General features: G+C 45.1%; 1 protein-coding gene across 1 annotated transcript in view; it reads right to left on the bottom strand.

Moving 5' to 3' along the window:
• Window positions 1-18,470, bottom strand: part of pgm2 (phosphoglucomutase 2) — a 96,966-nt gene extending 78,496 nt beyond the window's left edge. Inside the window, exons 1-3 of the mRNA XM_072496555.1 lie at window positions 18,358-18,470; window positions 6,621-6,788; window positions 1,469-1,575 (exon numbers count right to left, since the gene is read on the bottom strand). Of these exons, the coding sequence (XP_072352656.1) occupies window positions 1,469-1,575; window positions 6,621-6,788; window positions 18,358-18,411 (329 nt within the window). The 5' untranslated portion in view covers window positions 18,412-18,470. The remainder of the gene's footprint in view (window positions 1-1,468; window positions 1,576-6,620; window positions 6,789-18,357) is intronic.
• Between the last annotated feature and the right edge of the window lie 287 nt (window positions 18,471-18,757).

Raw genomic sequence — 18,757 nt, 5'->3', positions numbered from 1 at the left:
GTGGGAAAGGTTGAGTTTTGTTCTTTGGGGATCTTCCAGCTGTTCTGCCAGTAGAATCTTCTGGTCCTGCCGTCAGTGAACCCCCGCTATGGGTTTCCACCGGTGGTGGCAGAGGGTGGATTCAATAAGAAATCCCATTGACAGAGGTGGGAACAGAAGATCCCGCCAAGGCTGGCCAATGGCAGGCCACCTCCCACCACCCAGGAACACGCTGTGGGGTACATGGTTAAACCCCCCCCCCCTCCCAATGTAAGATTGTTCTAGGCGGAAGCACAGAAAAAAAACTTATCTTTACATCATGTTGCTACTTCACATCCCTCCCATCCCACCCCCGCAGAATTTTAGAACATAATTGTTTATTGTCTCTCTCCACCTCCCTTCCCCAATGCACTGAAATATATTGCAAAGAGTGGTAACGTGGAACAGTTTTATTCCTACAGCTGAAAAAAGGTTGACCACAAGGGTCTAGTTCAGGAGCTGTTACCCTATTTAAAACAAAACTAAAAATAGCTAAAAAATACAAAAAAACAATTGATAGTTTAATTGGTGCACACTGGTTGGTCTAAGTACATAAAATAATGTTAACATTTTAAACTTTTTTAAAAACAAAGGTTCCCATTACTGCCCGTGTGCCCAGAGGGGCTGGTTTAGCACATTGGGCTAAATCGCTGGCTTTTAAAGCAGACCAAGGCAGGCCAGTGGCACGGTTCAATTCCCGTACCAGCCTCCCCGAACAGGCGCCGGAATGTGGAGACTCGGGGCTTTTCACAGTAACTTCATTGAAGCCTACTCGTGACAATAAGTGATTTTCATTTTCATTTCATTTCGGAGAAAGCTCAACTTTAAGGGCTTCCTCAATGAGCCGGAAACAGGCACAAACAGCAAAAACTTGGCATGATTAATTCGATCAGGGAGTATGGCCACTTCTGTGGGCAGGACCAGCTTCAAAGTGATATTTTAAACCAGCAAGAAGATCACACAAAGTCAATTTGCATTGGGTTAACCAATTTCTTTTGCATTGGTTTATATAGTTTCAGGTGAACCTCATGGAAACAAAACACATAAGTTTAAATGTGGCCCAGGGTATTGAGATTTTAGAGTTCCGCTTGTTCAATGATGAAATCAAATCCTTCGCTTTAATCCATATATCAGGGCATTAAATGCAGCAGAAGATTGCAACGTTTTTTCTTGTATGGAAAGCTTAACTGCAAAACTGAAGTAATTGCTGACAGCCCCATCCAAGTGGACTTCACGCATAATGACAAAACAAAGTTATAAATCTACTCATTTATTAATAGCTTTGTTAGTAAATTAAACATCATTCATTAGCTTGCAGTTCAAGCAGTGTAAAACATATTCACAATACTTTATGTTTTCTCTAAAATCACAATTCCACTAAGACTTAAAAACGGTTTAAATATCTGATTGCTTATTAGTTTGATCTCCCTCAGTTCCAAATAAACTCCACCTTTGGCTGCTGCTTCCACTAGGAGGGTGAGCACGTGCATCAAATCCAATAACAACACCTCTGTCTTTTACATCTGGAAACAGTTTCTCCAAACACCTACATAAACCCTAAAGAAGCAATGAAAATTTCAAATTAAATGCAATTAATTTCAAGCTTTCTTTTAGACGTAAAATAGAAGGCTTAGAGAACAGCGTTATACTCTTGGGATTAGGTCCATATTGCACAGGGGTGGGGGGTGGGGGATGTGTTCCAATAGGTCTCCTGTATTCTATATTTGGCCATTGTTTTCTTTTCGTAGATGTATGTTCTAATGTATGGTGTCACAAATATGTACGTTCATGATTCAAATGTTTTAGGAGTGTAACTTTTAGTTTGGAGACTGAAATGGTTAAATAGAAGAAATTAAAACGCCTGGCGAGAATCTGATCAAGTAATTGTAATTTGAAGACTGGCCTGTGTTTATTTATTAAGGTCAGAGTTGGAAGTGGGAAAACATTAAACGATGGATGACCTGTTTTGAGATACTTGGTGGAGAAGAGATGTAGACAGTTGTCTTCACATAGTTTTCCAGAACAAAGGGAAGGTTTGGAAATTGTAGGCGATTCGTTGAATCTTTACCCGAGACATCCCAGGTGTGCAATTTTGACATAGAGATAGATTACAGAGAGGGATTTTTTGGTTTTGGGTTTATCAGTGTGTTTTCTCACAGAAACAGGTAGTTGGGGCCTGGGAGGAGCTTTGAGACAAATAGAAAAAGAAACCTGCCAGGAGCAGAGGGAGATCCAAAACCAAGAGTGTCTTTTTTGGAGTCACTGAGCAAGAAAGCAGTGAGGCCCATGCCTGAGTGCCCAGAATCAGGGGATGCTCAAGTAGAGTTGGAGGGTCACCTAACTGGATGCTAGTGGAAAGATCACAAGCAGTCTCATAAACCAAAGAATAGCAGGAATACGGAGGAGAATCAAAGTGAATTCATGAGGGCAGCATGGTGGCAGAGTGGTTAGCACTGCTGCCTCACAGCGCCAGGGTCCTGGGTTCGATTCTGGCCGTGGGTGACTGTCTTGGGGAGCTTGTACGTTCTTCCTCGGTGTAGATTGGCAGTGATCAATGCATGGCATTTGGGGGATGGTGTGATGAGTTGGCCTAGGTAGAGTTCGCTTTCGGAGGGTCGGTGCAAACTCGATAGGCCAAATAGCCTCCTTCTGCACTGTAGGGATTTTATGGAATATGTGGACCTGTGGCACACCTTGGTTTATAGAATAACGGTGCTATGTTGCAAGTACTTGCTTTGCTTCACTCTTTCATAGTAAAGGTTTTTTGTTTATAACGTGAAATATCATGGGGTAATTCTTTCAGCTAATAACTGGGAGTTTGAATTTATATTTAGAAATTACTGGTCTCCCTCAAGATCATAACAATAGATGCTAAAAATTAATTCCACATGTAATACATTAAATTCAATTTGAAGAACGACGAGACAGCAAAAAACATTATTGGCAATATTTCAGAATTAAAATTTTTAGTCACAGTTTATAATACATATCCTTCAACTTCAATGGAACAATGAACAGTGCAAATTCAATAACTTCATCCTCATGGTCTACTTAATAGGCGGATAGTAAAATAATCCCTTTATTTCTGCTTTCTCAATCTCATTTCTTTTCCCCACAGCTTATTGCTGCTGTAATCAGACAACGCTGCTCACTGTACACACTTCTCCACTGTCATTTTTAACTGCTCCCTTATCCTCTTCTTTTGGGTTTCCCAGTAAATCTCAGTCAGGTAAAATCTCAGCAAGTCGGGCAGCACGGTGGCACAGTGGTTAGCATTGCTGCCTCACAGCGCCGAGATCCCAGGTTCGATTCCGGCTCTGGGTCACTGTCCGTGTGGAGTTTGCACATTCTCCCCGTGTTTGCGTGGGTTTCACCCCACAACCCAAAGATGTGCAGGGTAGATGAATTGGCCACGCTAAATTGCCTCTTAATTGGAAAAAATGAATTGGGCACTCTAACTTTTAAAAAACAAATCTCAGCAAGTCTGATGGCATGTGTGGAGACAGAACAGAGCTAAAATTTCGAGTCTGGATGACTCTTCTTCAGATCGCTGATGAACAGTCATCCAGACTCGAAATGTTAGCTCTGTTCTCTCTCTACAGATGCTGTCAGACCCATGAGATTTTCCAGTCTTTTCTCTTTTTGCTTCAGATTCCAGCATCTGCAGCAATTTGCTTAAATCTCCCAGTTATCCTGCTCTCCTGATGTGTGACGAAGCTGGCTGCATCCAGCTCTATGTTAAATATCACAATTCCCTCCCTATTGCAGGGTTATTCTATTCTATCTGAATCAATAATTTGGTTTCATTTTGGAGGTACCTTCACGAACAACCAAGTGATTTGTACACAGGTCTATTAACAGGGGGGAGCACTCAAAAGTATTTTGACACATTCCAGACACTGGAGGCAAAACACAAAGAGCGGATAAAAGTTGTGATGAAATGGTGAGACCAGAATCAAAAAAGCCTGTAGTTGAGCACCATAGGTGTAAAATGGGTGGGAGGAGAAAGAATGAATCGACAATTACCTAGCAAGTTTTCTCCTAACTCCTGTGTGAAGTTTGCACTTTCTCCCAGTGTCTGCGTGGGTGTCCTCCAGGTGGGGTTTCCTCCAGGTGCTCCCGTTTCCTCCCACAGTCCAAAGATGTGCAAGTTAGGTGGATTGGCCATGCTAAATTGCCCTTCAGGGGGGATTGTAGGAATAGAGTCGGGGATTGGGCTTAAGTAGGGTGGTCTTTCAAACGGGTTGATGCAGATTCGATTGGTCGAATGGCCTCCTGGTGCACTGTAGGAAGTTTATGATCTATTCTCCATAGTATCTATCTAACAAAAGAAATCTTCAATTTCTGCCTTGATTCTCTCCTTTAGCAGAAAGCTACAGTGATCTGTGGGCTTTATATTTAGAAGATTTAATAAACAATTGGTCCTCAAGGATATACTGCTGAGTAAGTCGGACACTCAGCCACCAGCAACAGCAAACGCTCCCAAATTAGGCATTAAATAGCTTAGTTGTAAAATCAAGTTCTTTAATACTTCTTCGACAATGTGCTATTCTTTAATTCCTGAAGCATAACTTCACAGTTCCATTTCCTACAAGGTCGCTATGACTAAAGCAGAGTTGTCAATTTGTGGCAAATTCTAAGATTTGTTAACTTGGCCATTTAGTAGATATTCGAACAAAGAAAAGGATGGAAAAGTGAGAAAACATATTAGTATAGAATCCTGATTACATCCTTGCAACATTCAAATGCACTCCATTAATTCCAGACAATAAGGTCCAATAAACAATAGATATGGTGAGACCACTTAAAACTTTTGATGGTATTGCTGAAGGGATGAATGTTGGCCAGGAGACAGTTATGATTCTGCTCCTATGAATAATGGCAGGGAATCCTTCATATTCACTTGAACAAGCAGAAGAGACCTCAGTTTTAACATCACCAGCTGATGAGCTTTTAAATCAAGCTAATGTAACACCGTTATTCAAAAAGGGCAGGAGGCAGAAAGTAGGAAACTATGAAACAATTAGTTTAACATCTGTCATTGGGAACTTGTTAGAATTCATTATTAAGGAAGTAATAACAGACATTTGGAAAGTCAAAACGCAATCCATCAGAGTCAGCATGGCTTTATGAAGGGGAAATCGTGTTTGACTAATTTGCTGGAGTTCTTTGAAGGTGTAACACACCAAATGGATAATGGGGATCCTGTAGATGTAGTATATCTGGACTTCCACAAGGCATTTGATAAGGTGCCACATATAAAGTTAACACACAAGGTAAGATCACATGGGGGTAGAGGTAATTTATTTTTGGATAGCAGCCAACTGACCGACAGAAGACAGAGAACCGGGATAAATGGGTCTTTTTCTGGTTGGCAGTCTGTAACTTTGGGGTGCCACAGGGTTCGGTCCTCGGGCCCCACCTACTTACAATATATATTACTGACTTGGATTCAGGGATAAAAGGTGCTATAGCCAAATTTGCAGATTGCATAAAATAGATGGGATAGTAAGTTGCAATGAGGAAATAGGAATTTACAAATGGAAAAAATAGGTTAGGTGAGTGTTACATATTCAGTTAGGTTAGGTGAGTGGGCCAAAATTTGGCAGATGGGATTTAACACGGATACGTGTGAGGTCATCAGTTTTGACTGGAAAAAATGGAAGGGCACCTTATTATCTAAATGGAGGCAAACTTCAGAGTGCTTCGGTGCAGAGGGATCTGGGTGTCCTCATGCATGATTCGCAGAAAACATGCAGGTACAGTTGGTAATAAGGATGCAAATGAAATTTTGGCCTTTATAGCTAAAAGAAGAGTATAAAAGTAGGGAAGTGTTGCTGCAACTATATAAGGCATTGGTGAGACTGCACCTGGAGTAGTGTACACAGTTTTGGTCTCCTTATTTGAGGAGGGATGTAATAGCATTAGCGGCATTTCAGAGGAGGTTCAGAGAGGGATTTGTCTTATGAAGAGAGATTGAGCAGTTTAGGCCCTGTACTCTCGAGAGTTTAGAAGAAGGAGTGATCTAATTGATGTAGATTAGGTGATAAAAGGTATTGACAAAGTAGACGTGGAGTGGATGCTTCTTCTTTTGGGGAATTTGAGAACGAGAGGTCATAGTTTTAGGATAAAGGGTAGCAGATTAAAAACAAGAGTTGAGGAGAAATTAAATCTCTCAAAGGGTCGTGAATCTGTGGAATTGAGTACATTTGAGGAGATAGCGTCTTAATTAGTAATGTGTTGAAGTGTTGCGGAGAACAAGCAGGAAAGAGTTGGTGAATCGGGCTCGAGGGGTTGAATTGCCTACTCTCCTGCTCCTAGTTCGTATGTTCTTATTAGAAATCCGCCTAAACCCAGTTAGGCTGGAAACCACAAGATCTTCATATATAGTGATGGCTCCCCAGTCACTGAAGTAAGCTCTGTTCGATGCCAGGATACCAGATAGTACACTTTGAAACATGTAAACTGTTTCACATTTTAGGGAAGAGAGATAACCCAGATGTTGGTACTCCTTGCCCTAACAAACCGACAGATTAGCTACTTGCAAAACAATTTTCATGAACTTCAGCAGTTTTCCAAATCGTGCTTACACATCAACTTACTTGTGTTGTCTGAATAATTGTAAGGTCATTCATGTGAGAAAATCCTGGGCCCATGGTTGACCGCATCCCAGCTGTTCCAAACTTCATCCTTGATCCAAAACATTCTTGCAGCCGATCAATATCCTTCTCACAATTCAGCTGCCTGACTTCTGCTAACGTCTTGGGATTCTAGAAAAGCAAAGATTATGAAAACTTCACATCGGTTTGCTGGGCAATATAACATCAAACTATACTTTCAAACTCATTATAAACAGCTGTCACATTCCTGCTGTGAATCGGAACGGAATATGTAACATTGCTAATGCTTAATTAAAAAAAGTTAACATTCCTCACAAATCTTGCTGCCAAAGCAAGAACTGAAGGGCCGCTATGAGTAACCTCCAACCACATTGCACACACTACCTCAGAAGAAAAGGATAGAATTGCTAAAGGTTTACAGCACAGAAGGCATCATTCGACCCTGTGAGGCCTTGCTGACTCTGCAAGAGAAACTTAGCTCTTCCCACTCTCCTGCTCTTTCCCCATCAAGTTCCAGATCGGAACCACTCACTGCATAAAAACATTTTTCCTCATGATGCTTTGGTTCTTTTTTTTTATAACATATTTTATTCTAAACTTATTCAAACAGTTACAAAACATAAATAATCTGCTCCCCAAATCAGTTTTACAATCTGTACAGGTTTTTCCCCCCATTTTCACCCCGTGCCCCTCTCCCCTCCGTGATAAACAGCTCCTCGAACATGGCCACAAACAGTCCCCACCGTGTCTCAAAGGCCTCCGCTGAGCCTCTCCGTTCATACTTAATTCTCTCCAACCGGAGAAAATCATACAGGTCCCCCAGCCAGGCCGCCACCCGCGGCGTTGCTGCCGATCGCCATGCCAATAAAATTCTCCGCCTGGCAATCAGAGAGGCGAAGGCCTTCATCCTTTCCATTAGCTCCAGCTTCTCCGATAGGTGACCACCATAGGGTCCGATCCGACCTCCTCCCCCACAATCTTTGTTAGCATCCCGAATACTCCCGCCCAGTATCCCTCCAGCTTCTCACACCCCCAAAATATATGTGCATGGCTCGCTGGTCCTCGCCCACACATCTCGCACTCGCCAGCCACCCCCTGGAAGAACCCACTCATCCTCACCCGCTTCATGTGCACTCTATATACCACCTTAAACTGTATCAGGCTCATCCTCGCATACGAGGAGGAGAGTTCATCCTGCATAATGCCTCACTCCACACTCCCCAACTTATATCCCCTCCCAACTCTTCCTCCCACTTCTCCTTGATCCTCACCACCTGCACCCCCTCTGTTCTCCCAGCCACCCATGCATGTCCCCAATCTTACTCTCCCCTTCCACGTCCGGAAGCAACAACCATTCCAATAGGACATACTTCGGCAGCTTGGGAAACCCTTTCCACACCTTCCGTGCAAAGTCCCTCACTTGTAGATATCTAAATTTCCTTCTCCTCGGGAGGTCGACCCTCTCCCTCAGCTCCTCTATGCCTGCAAACCTCTCTTCCAGATACAAATCCCTTGCCCGCACCAACCCCACCTCTCTCCACTTCCTGTACATACAGTCGTCCCATCGGGCTCAAACCCGTGGTTCTCACATAACGGCATTAACACCAACATCCCCTCTATCCTAAAACACCTCTTCAGCTGGTTCCTTTAGCTGATTCCAGGAGCTTCATTATCCCTTCCATATTGGCCCAGGGATTTGAGATGTAGGAGGAGCAGGTCATATGCATAGAGTGAAACTCTACCTTGTTGTCCCTAATCTGCGCCATTTCCCTCATGGCTGCCTGTTTTCCCAGCTGGTGAGACAGCAGGCGGCTGGCTTTGTCGCCATGATCATTAAAAGATCCCCCGTTCTGACGGAACTGGTGCACTGCTTTCCCGTGGAGAGGTCAAAGTCCATTTGTAGCTTCTTCCTCTCTGCCAGTAGCTCTGCAGGCGGGGCCATTAAGCATCGTCAGTCCACCTCCAGAATGGAGTCAACCAGTTGTTGCCTAGCTGTCCTCTCTTATCTTTGCACGCTTTGTAAGCAATGATTTCCCCCCTTATCACCGCCTCCCAGAACATGGGAGGGTGAGATCTCCCATTCTGGTTGTTGGAACGTACCCGTCTCTAACCTGTGATATCCGTTCGCGGAATGCCTTATCGGCCAGGTGGGCCGTGTCCAGCCCTGTTGAGCCCTGCCTGTCTCCTACCTCACATCCACATAGTGTGGAGCGTGGTCAGAGATTACGATTGCAGAGTACTCCGCTCCTACCACCCTTGGAAGCATAATTTTCCCCACTTATAAGAAGTTGATCCTGGTGTCGACCCTGTGTACCTGGGAGAAGGAGGAGAACCCGTTTTCTCCTGGGTGTGTGAACCGTCATGGGTCCACTGTCCCCATCTGTTCCATGAACATACCCAGTTCCTTCAGCTGTTTGATTTTTTTCCCCCGCGATTTGGTGTTCAATCTGTCTTTCTGTGGGTCCTGTACACAGTTAAAGTTGGTGTGTGTGTCAATGTCGGGGATTTCCGCCATGGTCTTTTCCATGAATTCTGCGTCATACTGGATAGGAGCGTGCACATTTATAAGGACCACTAGTGTCCCTTCTAGGACGCCATTAACCACAATGTACAGTCCCCCTTGGTCCACAACCATCCTCGTCACTGTGAATGCTGTCCTCTTATTGAGCAGTATGTTCAACCCCCTAGCACTGTCCCATAGCACGATTGTCAAGTCTATCCCACCCCACTCTTCCTTACCCACAGTTGGTCTTTCTCCCTCAAGTGCGTCTCCTGGAGGAAGACTATGTCAGCTTTCATACTGATCAGATGAGTGAAGACTCTGGATCTTTTCACTAGGCCAAGTTAGATATCTGTTAGTTAGTCAAGTTCCCTTTGTCACGTGGACGGCAGGATAGCACAGTGGTTAGCACAGTTGCTTCACAGCACCAGGGTCCCGGGTTCGATTCCCGGCTTGGGTCACTGTCTGTGCAGAGTCTGCATGTTCTCCCAGTGTCTGCGTGGGTTTCCTCCGGGAGCTCCAGTTTCCTCCCACAAGTCCCTAAGACGTGCTGTTAGGTGAATTGGACATTCTGAATTCTCCCGCAGTGTACCCGAACAGGCACCAGAGTTTTTAGGGGCTTTTCACAGTAACTTCATTGCAGTATTATTGTAAGCCTACTTGCGACACTCATAAAGATTACATTATATTATTATAGTCACGATAGATGGAGGAGTGTACAACTTTCATCTGATCTGCTAGTTGTGGGATTGCTTTGCTCCACCTGTCGCATGCTATTTCCACTGTTTTGCATGCATGGAGCCCTGTGTTATAGTTTCACCACGTTGGCACTTCATTTTTTTTTGGTGTGCCTGGTGCTGCTCTGGACATGCCCTCCTGAGTCAAAATTGATTTCTTGGCTTGATGGTAATGGTTGAATGGGGGATAGTCCGGGCCATGAGATTTCAGATTGTGGCGGAATAGAATTCTGATGCTGATGACCCGTAGCACCTCATGGGAACCCAATTTTGAGCTACTGGATCTGTTCTGAATCTATCCATTTGGCCGACTGGTAGTGCCATCTGACAGGATGGAGGGTATCCTCAATGTGATGGTGGGACTTTGGCTCCACAAGGTGTGTGTGGTGATCACTACTACCAATACTCTCATGGACAAATGCATCTGCGACTGGTAGATAAGCGAGGGCAAGATCAATAGGTTTTCAGTTGTAGGTTCTCGCACCATCTCTGGCAGGCACAGAGTTGTTATTGAGTCTCTCACCCAGAAAACATTCTGTGTCTTTGCTACCAACAGTGTTTCTTCCGAGTGGTGTTGAACATGGAAGAACGTGGATTCATAAGCTCAGGGAGAGCAATAGAAGCAGGGGTTTTCCTTGCCCATGTTTGACCGGATGCCATGAAACTTCATTGGGCCAAATTCAATGTTGAGGACTCCCAGGGTTACTCCCTGACATCTGTATATCACGGTGTTGCCACCTCTGTACATCTGTCTGTTGATCAGAAAGGACTTTCCCAGGTACGATGACAGAGGATACCGAGACATTGGCTGTAATGTATAATTCGGCGAGTATAACCAAGTGAGGTTAATGCTTAACTAGTCTATGGAACAGCTCTTTCTATTTTGGCACAAGTCCCCAGATATTAGTGAGAAGGACTTTTGCAGGGTTGACTGGCCAGGATGTGCCTTTGTTTTTCCGGTGCCTAAGTCGATGAAAGATGACCATCTGGTTTCCATAGAATCCCAACAGTGCGGAATGAGGTGATTCGGCCCATCGTGTCTGTCCAACCCTTTGAAAGAACACCCTACATTGGCCCACTCTCCCACCCTATCCCCATTACCACACCAAACCTGCACATCTTTGGACTGGAGGTGGAAACCCGTAGCACCCAGAGGAAACTCGCGCTGACATGGGGGGGAACGTGCAAACTCCACAGTCACCCAAGGCTGGAAATGAATCCAGGTCCTGTTGCTGAGGAAACAATGCTAAGCACCGTGCCATCCTTTTATTTTATTCTTCTTTGTCTTTTCTGTCACATTATGATCCAACTGAGTGGCTTGCTAGGCCACTTCAGAGGGCAGTTAAGAGTTACTGTGGGTCAGGACTCACATGTAAGCCAGACCAGATAGTGATAGTAGGTTTTTTTCTCTATAGGGGAAGTCGCCATGAACACTGAACTTTACAGGATGGTTAGGTTTTAAAACGTCCCCTCCAATTTAAGATGAAACAGAACCTTCAAAAAAGGCCGATGGTGAAGACATGCCCATGTGATCTGGTTGCCACAGGAAGAGAATCACAAACAGAAATCCATTGGGGTGAAGGGGGGGGGGGGGGGGATGGGGAAGGCGGTGGCAAGTTTAACCCCTTTACATAGAACCTCAAAGAATAGTCTCAGCTGCTCCGTGATACACGGATACAAAGGAGTCACTACTTTGCTGAAACAGGTGAAGTTTTGTGCCAACAACCAAGAAAGAGTTGAGCTTTGACAAAGAGAGTCATCCAGACTCGAAAAGTTAGCTCCCTTTTCTCGCCAAAGATAATACTACTAATGATAATAATAATAGCTTATTGTCACAAGTAGGCTTCAATGAAGTTACTCTGAAAATCCCCTAGTCGCCACATTCCGGCGCCTGTTCAGGTAGGCCGCTACGGGAATTGAACCCGCGCTGCTGGCTTTGTTCTGCATTGCAAGTCAGCTGTTTAGCCCACTGTGCTAAACAAGCCCATCAGACCTGCTGAGATTGTCCGGTATTTTCTGTCTTTGTTTAAGATTTCAGCATCCACAGTTATTTGCTTTATTCTAGAGAGTTGAGAAGGTGAGCCCCGCTGGTGGTAATTGGATGCCCAAATCTTAGGTAGATTAGAACAATTTCCCAAGGCCAATGGCAGATTCAAACTGCTGTGGCGACAGAAGTGAACATGCTGCAAAGCTGACCGTATGACTGTTCCTTTAATGCTATCTGTCGATAGTGTGAAAAGGGTTTTGTAAGGTCTATGTCCGTTACACTGGTTAGTTAATGCAAAAGTACTTTCCCTTAGTTTGATGTTCTAGTTGCCTGTTAATTAATGTTTGACCGACATTGATTTTAGTTTGTTTGTTACTGTAAAAGTTTAAAAATTTGAAACCTTATCCTTTGGCTCTTCCCATTGGTTCCTGGGAAATTAATCTTTTTTAAAAAATTATTCATCTCTATGGGATCATAACAAAAGCAGACAGATCAGGTTAGCGGATTAATTGCAAATATGTTTGTTTACATTCACAATTTAACTTCATCCTTTCAAAAATAGTGAAGCATGCATCCAACAAATCTGTAAACAATCAGTCTCCAAGCACTCTGGCAACACTTAAGAATATTAGGACACGCACAAGAGTAGCTGGGATGACATACAAAAGGGAGACTGCCACATCAAGCTAGTCCTGCAGAAATAATGATGTAAACACACTTCACACTGACCCAACCATGAGCCATGATATCACCTGAGAGAGGCAACAAAAGAGATAAAGGCTTGGGCCAATTCAAGTAAAACACATTCCACCTCGATTTCTAAGATAATAATCAAGCCAGATTCCAGGAAACCTACACTTTCTCAATGTCTACTAACTCACAATATAAAAGTTATCTCAAGGACAGGTCAAGTTCATCTTTATACATTCACCAGAAAAATGATTCAAAGCTTTTGCAGTAACAGCTACACAAGTAAAGATGCACCCCCAAATCTATAATGTCTTATTTGCCGCAACACTGAAGGAAGACGCTGTGACGTGCCTGCAGGCATAAACCTTGAGTTCTCTTCAGAGAACATAGAACATAGAACGATACAGCGCAGTACAGGCCCTTCGGCCCACGATGTTGCACCGAAACAAAAGCCATCTAATCTACACTATGCCATTATCATCCATATGTGCTTATCCAATAAACTTTTAAATGCCCTCAATGTTGGCGAGTTCACTACTGTTGCCATGCCCTCAATGTTGGCGAGTTCACTACTGTTGCCGGTAGGACATTCCACGGCCTCACCACTCTTTGCGTAAAGAACCTACCTCTGACCTCTGTCCTATATCTATTGCCCCTCAGTTTAAAGCCATGTCCCCTCGTGCCAGCCACTTCCATCCGCGGGAGAAGGCTCTCACTGTCCACCCTATCTAACCCCCTGATCATTTTGTATGCCTCTATTAAGTCTCCTCTTAACCTTCTTCTCTCCACCGAAAACAACCTCAAGTCCATCAGCCTTTCCTCATAAGATTTTCCCTCCATACCAGGCAACATCCTGGTAAATCTCCTCTGCACCCGCTCCAAAGCCTCCACGTCCTTCCTATAATGCGGTGACCAGAACTGTACGCAATACTCCAAATGCGGCCGTACCAGAGTTTTGTACAGCTGCAACATGATGTCCTGACTCCGGAACTCAATCCCTCTACCAATAAAGGCCAACACTCCATAGGCCTTCTTCACAACCCTATCAACCTGGGTGGCAACTTTCAGGGATCTATGTACATGGACACCTAGATCCCTCTGCTCATCCACACTTCCAAGAACTTTACCATTAGCCAAATATTCTGCATTCCTGTTATTCCTTCCAAAGTGAATCACCTCACACTTCTCTACATTAAACTCCATTTGCCACCTCTCAGCCCAGCTCTGCAGCTTATCTATGTCCCTCTGTAACCTGCTACATCCTTCCTCAGTCGACAACACCACCGACTTTAGTGTCGTCTGCAAATTTACTCACCCACCCTTCTGTGCCTTCCTCTAGGTCACTGATAAAAATGACAAACAGCAACGGCCCCAGAACAGATCCTTGTGGTACGCCACTTGTAACTGAACTCCATTCTGAACATTTCCCATCCCCTGTCTTCTTTCAGCTAGCCAATTTCTGATCCACATCTCTAAATCACCCTCAATCCCCAGCCTCCGTATTTTCTGCAATAGCCTACCGTGGGGAACCTTATCAAACGCTTTACTGAAATCCATATACACCACATCAACTGCTCTACCCTCGTCTACCTGTTCAGTCACCTTCTCAAAGAACTCGATAAGGTTTGTGAGGCATGACCTACCCTTTACAAAGCCATGCTGACTATCCCTGATCATATTATTCCTATCTAGATGATTATAAATCTTGTCTCTTATAATCCCCTCCAAGACTTTACCCACTACAGACGTGAGGCTCACCGGTCTAGAGTTGCTGGGGTTGTCTCTGCTCCCCTTTTTGAACAAAGGGACCACATTTGCTATCCTCCAGTCCTCTGGCACTATTCCTGTAGCCAATGATGACATAAAAATCAAAGCCAAAGGTCCAGCAATCTCTTCCCTGGCCTCCCAGAGAATCCTAGGATAAATCCCATCAGGCCAAGCTCTTCAATCTCTCCGGGCAGTAGTCAGAGAGCTTCCATACGCAGGTGATTTCGCCCGGTCAGCCCACAACAAGGAAGCAGACATTGAGATTCTGGCAAACAAATTCTAGAGAGCTGCCAAAATCTTTGGACTCTAAATCAGTGTCGCCAAGACCAAGGTCATGTTTCTGCCAGCACCTGGCACATGCTATGAAGCCAGTCATAAGTGTGGATGGGATCAATCTCAAAGTTTTAGAAAATTCTCAGACCTTGGTCGGGTGCTCCCTATGGAAACCATTATTGAAGAAGATATCAGTGCACACATTCAGGGTGCAAGTTCTGCTGACAGCTAACTCCATGATAGTGTCTGAAAGCAGCAAGATATTAAGCTGAAGATTGGAATCAAACACCGCCATGTCATTGCCCTTACCACGCCTGCTGTATAAAGCAAACTCCTGGGTCAGTGATAGGTGCCACAAAGATTTAAAACATTTCCAAAGACACACAATATCCATCATGAGAATCAGAACAAAATCGCAAACTATCATGATGAGCTTAACAGCAAGGAGACCACCTTCCAGAAAATTAAATTGTCGACCTATTTCTCTCACATGGGTGACTATAGAGTTCACCCTCCCATGGGGAGCTGCCACAGGGCAAGACTACATCAAGGTGGTCAGTACAAACAATCCAAGGTTACCCCAAAGACAAAGTCATATAAACCTCTGCCCATGTGGAGGTAAACAGCAAAATTTGGTTCAGCATGTTCCCGAGGACCATCTATACCAAATTTGCAACATCCGACTTACCTTAAGGAAAGCCAGAGGTGGTGCTTCTGCAACATGAATGGATAGTACCGTGAACATTCACGTCAATCCCACATCAAATTCTTCAGTCAGAAGATGAAGACGACAATGAAATCACATACAGCTTGGACATACTTACTCCTCGCAGGAGTCTACTACCAACTAGAAAATTGATTATTCCTGCATGTTTCATTGCCTTACTCCAGAGGGTGGTAACTCGACCGAAATAAATATTTTCGGACATCTTTGTAGCAAATTGTTCTCTGGTCCAGCGAGCCATCCAATCGATCTAAAATAACATTTCCATTCAGAATAACACCTCCTCTAGTGCCACAAGTCACCCCTCTGTCAGTGTGCTTACCAAATAATAAAAATATGGAATTACCCAAACTCCACACAGCCAAAACATACTCCATTCAATGTTATACTTGGTGTGCCAATATAACCAAAAATATAATTTAGTTTGCTGCAGCTATCTCGCACTATTTGTGTACTTTTAATGAAAGACCAATTATTACTCTCAGCACTCTTTGTTGGTCTTTGCATCTACAGATAACTTTGCATGTTAGAAACAGAGCTGAAGCTTCCAAACTTCAAACACATGACTTTAATAGACATCTGTCACACAGCCAATTTCCATAACTTGCCTAAACACAGCCTATTAAGTTGGCCCAAATGACTTCATTTATATTTCGTTACAGACAAATCCATTATTACACTAACTACCTAAATAAGTGAAGGAAATGAGAAATAGAAATAGCACTAAGAGTAGTATTGTGGAACTTAATTTGAGACCTGCCCCCATTCATAACAACCCTACTGTTAATGAGATTTTAACCAATTATCTCATCATCATAATATATGTCCTCTGATCTCATACGATTTGCTTTAACCCAGTCATTTTCAAACTCAGGGTTGCAACCCGCAGGTGGGCCGTGGGCGGGTGTCGGGAGGGTCACGGAGCAATCAGTCACGGCGCTCCCAGTCAATCTAAGAACTGTGGGATGAAACAGGAGCACCCAGAGGAAACCCACAGACACAGGGAGAACGTACAAACTCCACACAGACACAGTGACCCGAGGCTGGAATTGAACCTGGGTCCCTGGAGCTGTGAGGCAGCACTGTGCCACCCAGTCGTAGGAAGAAGTGCCCAAAGGCCACGACCGGCTTTTTTAAATCGCTCTTATGTAATTTTGTGCCCAGAGCAGGTGACGTCAGTGTATGAGGCATGCAACCTGCTCTCTGTCACCACTTCTGGCGGGAAGACTGCCATCGATTTTTTTTTAAATGCTCCTGGGACAGCGCACTGACTTCCGGGTGAGGCGATCTGCCATGCTAGGCTCCAGGCCTGCGCACTGCTACATCCGGCTGAGGGGGCAGGCATGCACAGAACAGCTGGCATTCTTGAAAGCCTGTAATGGCCGGCATTTTTAAAAGCCGGTCGCTGACGTTGGGCACTTCTTTCCATGACTGGAAACGCCGCACCCAATTGCTCCGCAACCCACCAATGGGTGACGACCCTGAGTTTGAAAATGATTGATCGACAAGACACAATTGTATCAGCACCATGCGGGAACACTATCCACTTGCCTGAATGAGGCAGCTTAAATCAGCAGCCATCTACTACTTTAAACATTCACCACCAAGGCAGCAATACCATCATCAGCGTGCTCTGAAGCAATTTGCTAAATCTCTTTTTGGCAACACCTTCCAAACCAGCAATCGCTAACCCGAGGAGAACAAGAGCAGCAGATAGCTGGGAGCACCAGGCAGCACGGTGGTACAGTAGTTAGCACTGCTGTCTCACGGCACCAGGGACCCAGGTTCAATTCCGGCCTTGGGTGACAGTCTGTGCGGAATTTGTACCTCCTTCACGTGTCTACATGGGTTTCCTCTGGGTGCTCCAGTTTCTTCCCACAGTCGAAAAGGCATGCCGCATTGCCCCTTAGTGTCAAAGGTTGGGTGGGGTTACAGGGATAGAGCAGTGGGGTGGGCCTGGGTAGGGTGCTCTTTCAGAAGATTGGCGCAGACTCAATGGGCTCCTTCTGCACTGTAGGTATTAATAGAATTTACAGTGCAGATGGAGGCCATTCGGCCCAGAGTCTGTACCGGCTCTTGGAAAGAGCATCCCTACCCAAGCCCACACCTCCACTCTGTCCCCATAACCCAGTAACCCCACCCAACACTAAGGGCAATTTTGGACACTAATTTAGTATGGCCAATCCACCTAACCTGCACATCTTTGGACTGTGGGAGGAACCCACGCAGACACGGGGAGAACGTGCTGACTCCGCACAGGCAGTGATCCAAGCCGGGAATCGAACCTGGGACCCTGGAGCTGTGAAACAATTGTGCGAACCACTATGCTACCGTTCTGCCCTAACAAAGACTACAACACAGGAACAAGCCCTTCGGCCCTCCCAGCCTGTACCGGTCATGATACCACCCTTGGCCAAAACCCTCAGAAAGTGGGTTCTATGATTCTGGTGAATTCTATGACTCACCTCCAAGTGACTCACCACCCAGACTTGGAAACATATCGCTGTTTCTTTACCGGCTCTGGGACAATATCCTGGAACTGCCTTTCTAACACTATGAATGCACCCAACTGCAGCAGTCCAAACAGGCAGCTCACCACCTTCTCAAAGGCAATTAGGGATGGGCAATAAATGCTGGGCAAGCCAGCGAAGCCCACATCCATTGAATGAATAAAGCAACGAGGGAATACATTTTGGGAAGGGTGAAAAAACAAGGAAGCGCACACTTCAATGAAACACAATGATGACACGTCCAAATGCACAATTTCCTAAGAAGTGAGTTTGCAGGAAGACAAATCCATCAAGATCACTGTGCTTCTCTGGCTCCCACAGCCCAATGAATTGGTCTCAATGAAAGATTCTGAGACCCATGTTAATTCCTGCCCAGAGGGGCGGCAGTGGCATTTTGCAAGCTGAAAACGCCAGCTCGGTGCCCGGCTCCCGACCGGAGACAAGCGATGGTCCGGACTTGGTCCGTGAAAAGCATCGTCGCCGCCCGTCCCCCGGAGAGGCCGGGACTGCTCCGAGCCTCGACCTCCTCACCTTATCCCATTGCAGCCACTGCGCGATCGCCTGGTCCAGAGCAGCGCTCTCCATTCCCTGCGCCACACCGAGAGCCCGCGACCGGGAACTGGCCCACACACCCGGATACTCCAATCAGAGCCCTCTCACTGTTGACCAATCAGAGCTCTTGCTCTACTGACCAATCAGAGCCAACTATTACTGACCAATCAGAGCCAGTTCTCCCATTACTGACCAATCGGAGTCCTCCTACTGTTGGCCAATAAAAGTCCTCCAACTACTGACCAATCAGAACCCTCCTACTGTTGACCAATCAGAGCTAGCTACTCCATTGGCAGCCTCTCCACTATCAGCCAATAGGAACTAACGATTCCACTAGTGACCAATCACAGCTAGAGGCTCCACAACTATCCAATCAGAG

This window comes from Scyliorhinus torazame, chromosome 3, assembly GCF_047496885.1.
Source record: "Scyliorhinus torazame isolate Kashiwa2021f chromosome 3, sScyTor2.1, whole genome shotgun sequence".
NCBI lineage: Eukaryota > Metazoa > Chordata > Chondrichthyes > Carcharhiniformes > Scyliorhinidae > Scyliorhinus > Scyliorhinus torazame.
Note: the sequence above shows the minus strand (reverse complement) of the source record. Positions and strands in the feature narration are given on the sequence as shown.